General features: G+C 44.3%; 1 protein-coding gene across 6 annotated transcripts in view; it reads left to right on the plus strand.

Annotated features, from left to right (window-relative positions):
* The window catches only part of CHD9 (chromodomain helicase DNA binding protein 9), a 126,390-nt gene extending 117,808 nt beyond the window's left edge, over window positions 1-8,582 (plus strand). For all 6 annotated transcript variants that reach the window (XM_012733190.1, XM_012733192.1, XM_012733191.1 and 3 more), the window contains 3 exons: window positions 1,195-1,323; window positions 3,896-4,000; window positions 5,730-8,582. In XM_012733190.1, coding sequence (XP_012588644.1) covers window positions 1,195-1,323; window positions 3,896-4,000; window positions 5,730-6,605 — 1,110 coding nt within the window. In that variant the 3' untranslated portion in view covers window positions 6,606-8,582. The remainder of the gene's footprint in view (window positions 1-1,194; window positions 1,324-3,895; window positions 4,001-5,729) is intronic.
* Window positions 8,583-9,159: the final 577 nt, after the last annotated feature.

The raw sequence follows: 9,159 nt of genomic DNA on the forward strand, positions 1-9,159 counted from the left end.
CTTGTTAAAAATTTTATGCAACAACATTTGTTGCAGTACAGAATACAAGATAAAAATAAGTGTAGCGTCCCCAGGATTCTCCAATGATTTCTTGCATCTCACATTCTATGGTGGACTCTTTATGGCTAGATTACTACAACGTGGTGTAGGCACGGTAACGTATGATAAAGGGCCATGGAAACAGATGAAAAATGAGTCTGCCCAGGTCAGAGCACCTCAGAGATGACATTGACTGAACATGGGTTTAAAATATATGTATATCTATATGCATTTGAATAGGTAAACAAGAGGGAGATATTTGGGCTTTATAGAGCAAAATGAAGAGAGTTATGAAGGCAGTGTGGGCTTCCACATGCCATAGCTTGCGGGGGGGTGAGTGGGTAAGCCAGCTCAGGTTGTGATAGGGAAGAGTTTGTCTTCCCTATCCCTATTTGTCCTCTTGGCACATTCTGATTGATTGGAAATGAAACAGAAGCCAAGCCCTTCGTGGTCAACATTTGTAGAGTCAGCAGCACGGATTGGTGGGACTGGCTGCGATGGGTTATCGCTAGGGACTGGCACCCACTAGCTGTGTGACCTTGAGGAAGAGCCTTTCTTAAGCCTTGCTGCCCGCTGTCAGATAATACCTCACAGCTTTGTGCAGACCACGTGAGCTGGGGCAAGAGGATAAGGGAGATGAAGAGACGTGAGAGCAGCTAGCACAGACACCTGCTGCCGCAGGACACAGCACCTGATGCTCCAGGTGAAATGTTTCAGCAGACAGTGAAGAATGTACAACTTAGAGAAAACTGCTCCGGGCTGGAGACTCCTCTAGGCACACAAGTCCTGAACGCCATCACCCTGCACGTTTCAGAAGCCAGTGGAAGGCCTGCTTTCATTCCGATGGTTGTGATCATTCGGATGATGTTGGAAAATTGCTTAAATTTATAACCTGAGGGAAAAGAGTCCTGAATACCTATAATTTTAAACATATTTATATTAGGTTGCAATATTTAAGGTTTCAATATTTTTCAAGTATGACTAGAGGGTAAATGCTCCAACATTAAAGGAATGTTGCGCCTGTGTAAGAGACAAGGTACATGATGTTTGCTGTAACATTTCTTCAGTGTCATAGAGTTGGGAACTTGGATCATTTTGTCTGTACAGCTTGTATGGTAGAGACCTGTCAGATGTTTCTCTGCCTGTATGTTTCAGAGGGTGCAGCTCCATGAGGGGAGACCCAAACAAAAGAGACACCGTTGCAGAAATCCCAATAAACTAGATGTCAATAGTCTCACTGGAGAAGAACGTGTTCAGCTGATTAACAGAAGAAACGCCAGAAAGGTATTGACATATTTGGTGTTAATCTTTTATAGTGATTCAGTGTTTACTTGAGTTTAACCCGCCGATTCTGTAGAATACCGTTTCATTCTGCAATGGAGCAGAGATGGATTAACCCGGCAGCTTTGTGGAGAAAGAGATGGGCCATAATTTTATAGTCTGATTTCAAATTCCACAGCTTTTATTCAGCTGTTGAGTAAGATACACAAGCACTTTCCCAGTGTGCCTGGCAGGGACACTGCTCAGGGGCACAGCAGCTGCACCAAGGCTCTTGAGGGGTGGGGGCGCCCTTGGGGGAACAGGGTGGTGCAGTCTGGGCGCACTCCGAGGCCCCTGCTAGCAAGCTGGGTCTGGGACTTCGTCGGGGGCCAGGGGTGCTGCTGCCATCTAGCGGCGGAGGCAAAGGGCGCGGCCAAGTGTCTGCGCCTGGCACAGCCCCATAGCACGGTACACACAGTCTTCACCCCAAAGGTTGAGATGCCCCACTTAAGGGGACGCCATTCTCATCACAGCCATCATGACTCTGTGTATTCCTGAACGTAATTTTGCATCATCTAGCTGCAGAGTGTCTTGCTCTATCAAAATGAGAAGTTTGTGTAGGTTTCTGATACGAGAAGTTGAAAGTCCTAAACACGACTCCCTTGTATCAGAGGACACCGGTGCTTTTATCTTCTTGCTTTATTGGTTGGTGAATGGAAAGAGTCAGCTTGTTCCAGTCCATTCCTCTATCAAATGAGGCTCAGCTTCTGCTGCCCCAAAGTATTTCCATTTTCTATGCATCAGGGTGTGTCATTCAGTGCACAAAGTATGTCCTGGGCTACTCTGGCACCCTTGGTAAGTTTGTAGATTTGGTAGTTTTATTCTGATGAGCACACAACAAAATAAATCAGGAAAAGTGCCATTAGAGGCAGAACAGCAAATTTCTCTTTGAGTTCCTTCATTCACAAATTAAATGACCTTCTATAGGTCATGTTGATGCTTTAATTCTGTCTTTGTTGCCAGTAAGTTGCCTCACTGCTAGTATAAAATATATAAGAACATTTGACCTTCTCAGAAGAAATGTTGAAAATGGAAGGTAATTATTTTTATAACAATTTTTGAATACTGTCCCTACCAATTTGTGAAAATTAATGCTAACTTTCTCCCAGTTTTGTAGCGATAGTTTAGTCATCTTTTGTTAATACTTCAAAGTAGGGTCATAGATGAACTCACAAAAAGAAACCTAATCTCCTTGCTAAATATCCTGTAGAGAGAATTCAGTTAATAAAGTGAAATAAAAAGAGGAAGTCGGCAAGCTAAGGAAAACCTAAGGGAACACCCGAGACCAGAACACCCACACGTGTCTCTAGACCTGCTCTGTAGCCATCAGGGTCTATTAGATCTTCATTCAAGTATGTATGGAGAAGCAGTCGCTCACAAAAAGGACTTTAAACTCCAAAAGAACATTAAATTGGTGGGTTCTAATTTAAATTTAAATCATTTCTGTTTCAAAATACAATTTTTTATTTTATGCTACTTATATGTAGGAGTTTTCTTTTTCTTTCAAATGTACTCATATTTAGCTGCGCACATCACACTTCATGTGCAGAGGGTATTTATATACTTCTAGGGTATCAAGTGGGTAAGAATATGGATTTCGAAACCTGAGCAACCTGAGCTTAAGGCTGACCCTAACCAACTCGTACTGGTTTGCTTTAGTCAACTCTAACTTCTCTGAGACTTAGCTCCTTCGTCTGAAAAACAGAAATGATACTTTAATCTCAAAAGGATATAGAAAGAGAACTAAAAGAAATTTTATACTTAAAGTCCGTCGCACAGTACTTGGCATAGAATGATGATGACATTAAACTACAGCTGCTTCACGTGCTTGTGTACCAGAGCCCGGGTGAAGGTACTTGAAGTGTCTCCCTGTGTCTCGCCATGTTACTAGGGGAGCAGTGTCCTGTTGCCCACCTATTCGGGTCAGAAGCTGGGCTCACACAGGCTTATTAGCTGGCCCAGGCTCACACAGCGGGAAGCCCGACTCCGGGGCTGTGCTCTGATCTCAGCCCTGTCGCCTCCCAGCGTCGTAGGTGTGCAGTAGAGCTCCCTGTTCTGGTTCTACTAAAACATCTAAATTTGATATTACCACATGTTTATGTAGAAAATTACTAGTCCCGTGATTTGTGGTGGCTCTTTTTAATAAAGATGGTCAACAGTGATTCAAAGAGTACATGTGTTCTAAAAAAATTAATTCCGTACAGTACTTTTCTCAAAGATTTAATTATTTATGCTTATAGAGCTGCGGTACAGGCCAGAGGTGTGGGGGTGAGAGGCTTCCCCAGAGACAGGGGAGCACACTGCTGAGGGGAGCAGTGAGGAGACAGGAGGTGCTCCTAAGATGCCTCGCTGCACCATGTGGGTCACTCCCTGGCCTTGGCGCGAACTCGTGCAGTGGCCTCGCAGAGCTTCGTGCCGCGCTTTAACCCACTGTGCCACCAGGGAGAGCCCTGTGCAGAACATTTTTAAAGCAAGAAATGAACCTGCACGTAGACTGGGGTCTTCTGTGTGTCTAAAGCCTGTTTTTCATTCACAGGTTGGAGGTGCCTTTGCTCCCCCTTTGAAAGATCTATGTAGATTCCTGAAAGAAAATTCAGAATATGGGGTGGCTCCTGAGTGGGGAGATGTTGTTAAGCAATCTGTAAGTACTTCGGACGCCATTTCTAAACCTCCATACTGTTTGACGTGTCTTAAGATTCAATTTCAAATTAAGAATTAGCAAAATGTCCCATGAACATGGACAGTGTGCTTCGGTCCACGAGTTTTACCTGGCAGAGCATGTCACAAGCTTCTCGGCTGCTTGTTGAGCTGGAATGCAGGGTCAGTATATACTGCTGTGTTCTTATTTAACCGAGAAGATACTATTTGATCTGTGCCACAAAGAATCATGAGGGGCTGGACACTACTAGTGATCCAACCATTTGTGTAGAAAAGTATGCAGCTGTTTTAAAAAGAGTTCAGTGAGGCAGTACCTGAGCCCCTGCACGATGCCGAATACGGGACAGCGATTATGTCCACAGGCGTCTGACTGAACAAGGGCAGACTTCAAAGCTGTATTGGGTATGATACTACCTGGCTTTTTTTTTTTTTTTTTTAGATTTATTTACACAAGAAGTGGGGTACAGGCCAGAGGTGGGGCGGGGGGAGAGGAGAGACTCACCAGAGACAGAGTGGGGAGCCGACCAGGCGGATCTACGGAGACACGCCGCTGAGGGGAGCACTGGGAGACAGGAGCCGTCTGCTGCGTCCTGTGGGTCACTCCGTGGCCGGTATCAAACTCGTGCCAGGGCCCTCTACTTGGCCTTTTAGACAGGGGGAGGGAGAATTGTAGGATCTACCTGCTTGCCCAAGGGGAAAACGTCAGAACATGTCCCGAGTATTAGCAGCGGTTATGCCCCAATGTGAGGTTGTGGGTCATTTTCCCCCTTGAATGTCCTCGTCGAATTTTCTACAGGAGATCCTGATGCTTTTATAAAGAGAATAAATTGAATCAAAACAAAATCTAAAACCACCCCAAGCATCCTCTGAACAACCTGCAGTGCTGTGGTGTCAACAGAGCGCGAAGCCTTAAGCGCTTCATAGGCGGCTCATCAGGTTCAGATGTGTTGCAAATGCCAAACACTAGATTTAGACGTGAAGACTTAGTTTAGGGGCAAAAAAAAAAACAAACCATAAAACACCTCCGGATTTATAGGCTGCATATTGGAATGCTGGTGTTTTGATTACATTGTGCCGAGTAGGATGTTTGCACTAATACGTCGCTTAGTTCAATTTTACCTTTTTTAGTGTGACTGCAGTAACAGCTACAGCTCTGGCTTACATTATATTCCTGTCAAACAGTAGTCGCCCCAAAGTCCTAAACTAGTAAAGTTTCCATGAGTTTGAGCCCCGGAAAATCGCAGAACTAGAAGCCGGGAGCACAGCTTGCCCCGGGACCTGGACCTGACGCGTCCCGCCCCAGGACCCGCGCGGCTCTGCGCTTGCTCGCCCTCCCGGGCTGTCTGCTTGTTGCTGTGTTTTGTTTTTTAAGCCTGACCCTTACCTGCCTCATTCCTGAAGTGGTCATCAAAAGGCCTGTAGGAAGCATCTCCTTTTCATCGTCACCTCTCCCTGACGGCTCCACGTCAGGCGGCCACTCGCGTGGTCCCGTGGAGCAGCTGGTGCTGCGTGGCGCTCGCAGGGTGTGGGCGTGAAGCGCCCTCGAAGCTTCCGTCGTGTGGAACCGAGTCAGTTCCATAAACCGCGTCTCAGGACGGGAGGAGGCTGGCGAGGGCCGCGCGGCGGGACTTAGGGAGCCAGGCAGCCTCTTGTCACTGAATAACATGAATAACGGCTTTTCATACAACTGTTCGTAATGAATCTCTCCCCAGGGCTTTCTTCCAGAAAGTATGTATGAACGTATTCTCACGGGCCCCGTGGTGCGCGAGGAGGTGAGCCGGCGAGGGCGGCGGCCCAAAAGCGGGATCGCGAAGGCCACGGCCATGGCCGCGGCCGCGTCCGCCGCCAGCGTGTCGGGCAGCCCTCTGCTCGCCAACGGATTGCTTCCAGGGGTGGACCTCACAGCGCTTCAGGCCTTACAGCAAAACCTGCAAAACCTGCAGTCGCTGCAGGTGACGGCGGGGCTGATGGGAATGCCTGCCGGCCTTTCTTCGGGAGGAGAAGCGAAAAGCGTGGCCGCCATGTTCCCCATGCTGCTGTCCGGGATGGCCGGGCTCCCCAATTTGCTGGGCATGGGCGGACTCCTGACCAAGTCTGCAGAATCTGGAACCGAGGAGAAAAGGGGAAATGACTCTAAGGAGCTCGAGGGGAAGAAAGACAGGACAGAGAGCCAACATTCGGAGAATGGCGGCGACAACTCGGTGCCCGGGTCCCCGTCCACGTCCTCCTCCGCCGCGGTAGCCACAGCCGCGGCGGCCAGCCCGTTGGCGCTGAACCCACTGCTGCTCTCCAACATGCTTTACCCAGGGATGCTTCTCACTCCAGGCCTTAATCTTCATATTCCAGCTTTGCCCCAGTCCAATACTTTTGATGTACAGAAAAACAAAAGCAGTGACTTAGGCGTGTCCGAGGCTGCAGAAGTCAAGGGAAAGGATTCCCGAGGTAGAGGTCAGGAAGGCAAAGGGGCGGCTGAGCCAAGCCCTCTGCGCGAGAACAGCACAGATGAGGGCTCGGAGAAGGCGGACGCCTCTGGGTCCGACAGCACGTCCTCGTCGTCCGAGGACTCGGAGTCTAGTAACGAGGACTGAGTCCAGACTGCACTTAAGGGACGGGCTGATTTTGGATTTTTTTCTTTAATGATTGGTTGTAAATACCCCAGTGTTGAGTGCATCAATAACTTACTGACCGAACATTTCAGTTATTTGTTTAGAAGTGCAAACTGCTTTCAGAGACGTTTTGCATGTACTATTTCTTAAGATTCTTAAGTTTCTGAACTCGAACGTACTATCAAATACATAAAGGTGTAAAATTACAACAAAAGGCATTATAATTTTGTTGGGGGTTAATTTTATGAAAATTATGCTCAATAAGAGTTGTATATTTAATATATTTGCAGTGAACACAGAATACTTTATGCATATTACTGATTTAATTTGAATATAGTTTTACAGCCTCCTTGACACCTATAATTTACAGATCAAAACTCAGCAATAATTTGGGCAGCTAATGAATGTCATGAAAGCTGTAGAATCCACATGGCCATCCATCGCTTTCCTTACATGAAAATGCTCTAGTGTTGTGATGCACTGCTGATGTTTCCAATTCAGGTACAAGTATGTTTTAAAGAAGAAATAAGTTTCCCAATCAGCCAATTTAACTGGCTACCTGTTACCTCAGCTGAGTTAGTTTAGGAAGTTTACATTCGTTTCTAATTCTATACTTGTTTTCAGGGGTTTTTTAAACACATCCTATAGATCATGTTAATCTGGCAAGAAAATGACTTGCTTAATTCTGACATCAGTAAAACCAAGTCATGACAGAATCCTGTGTCATGTCACTTTGGCACCCTCTCCACATTCTGAGTTTTAACTTTCCAAAGTTCGGCCTCCTAGTAGAAATAATCATGTCTCAGATGAGTAATGTCCGTTTCCAGGGTTCAGAAAAGGCAAACTCATGAAATGCCACTGAAAAGAACTTTCAACACAGCATACTTCATGTAAAAGAAATTGTTTGTTTGCTTTATTTGTGTAGACTCCTCTTTGTGTTCTATGTCATGGAAATATTCCAAAACGAACAGGTAATAGTGGTAAAATAATATGCAGATAGTCTAAATTCATTTTGAGTTGCTAGATGTAAACAGACTAAATGTTGCCCAGAATCAGTGTTGGGTATCAGTATACCTGAAATATACTGAGTTGCCCATTTTAAAATGCACTTTGAATAATCTCAAAAAATATATACAAGTTATACCTGTGAACCACAAAAATGAAGCTGCAGGCTTCTCATCAGTTTCTTAGCTCCCTTTACCATGTGAACTTTGTCTGATATTTGGTTTGTGATACAATTCCTCCTGCTAAAGCTGCTATTCTGACAAGGTAGAGAGGCCAGGCTCTTCTTGTTACACATTTAAAACAATTAGAACTGAATTGGACATGGAGTGTCACTTGCTTCCTGAGGAGAGAGAAATGTTAGCATCTTTCTGGTACTGGTTAAGTCAGTGATACATTTGCGAGGGGGTACCGTAAGAGGGAAAGAGTACCCCACTTCTTTCTGTCCCAACGAAAAAATAACTTCCGGTATGATCTGATAGAACTCTGTTACTTTGTCATGAATTAAGCAATGACGTTGGATTTTCCAAGACCTCTCCCAGTAAATTGTTTCTGTATGTAAAATAACTGACCCCTTCTTAGAGAGACAGTGTTATATGTACTTACAAAATTCTATAAGTTCCACTGGGATTGTATTGATTTTTTTGTATTTTCCCAAAGTAGTTCTTTGAATTGATAGTCCTTTATGCAATGTCTTAGCAATAGTCACTATAATGCCCATCCAGGAGAAGTGGGTAGTGATTCTTCATCATGATAATGATCTAGCACATACTAGCATCTTCTCTTTGCAGTATTGCACTTTTGTTTAACTAGACACACCTATGAGATAGCCAAAGTTTTTCAAACGCAGTCAACTTGGTTGCCGGTGGAGTATTCAGCACCGTATATTCATTCCCTCCCTCTGGGTCTACCCACACGATCTTTATTCCTTTCTTTCCCCAATTTAAAAAAAAAAAAAAAAACACAGAAGAAAAGCCCTAGATCTTATCACCAAAATCTAATTTCTATCAAATTTATGAGATGAAATATTTTCCTAATTATGGTCAAATGAATTTGGTTAACATCTTATGATTCTCTTTCTATGTAATAAGGCAATTGCAGTTTTCAAAGCATTAAGGGTAACGTTAACTTTAGACATTCTCTTGGATTTCAAGACACTTCTATTTAGTATCGATTGGGGAAAAGTTGTCCAGCTACAGCTTAAAAAAACAACAAACATGCAAATATGGTTGTGTAAAGTTAAGGGTTATAAGGAAAAAATCAGTAGAATTACATAATACTAAAGATACAGTTGAAAGGATATTCCACGTATGTGTTGTAGTTACTAAAAGAATTATAGCTGTTATTGCCTTGTATTTATAACCCTTGTTGCAGGTTTCATGATTCAAGTCTTAGTCCAATTTTTCTTTTGGACATTTGCAATATTTACCAGTTGTGTTCTGTGTAGTCTGAATTTGCTTTCTGTAGTTGAGCAAACGTCTTAAAAAGTCATTTGTAATTTATTAAATTACTTTCTATGATGTTCTATAGAGCA

This window comes from Condylura cristata, unplaced genomic scaffold (genome assembly GCF_000260355.1).
Source record: "Condylura cristata isolate star-nosed mole 26May11 unplaced genomic scaffold, ConCri1.0 scaffold00039, whole genome shotgun sequence".
NCBI classification, from domain to species: Eukaryota; Metazoa; Chordata; class Mammalia; order Eulipotyphla; family Talpidae; genus Condylura; species Condylura cristata.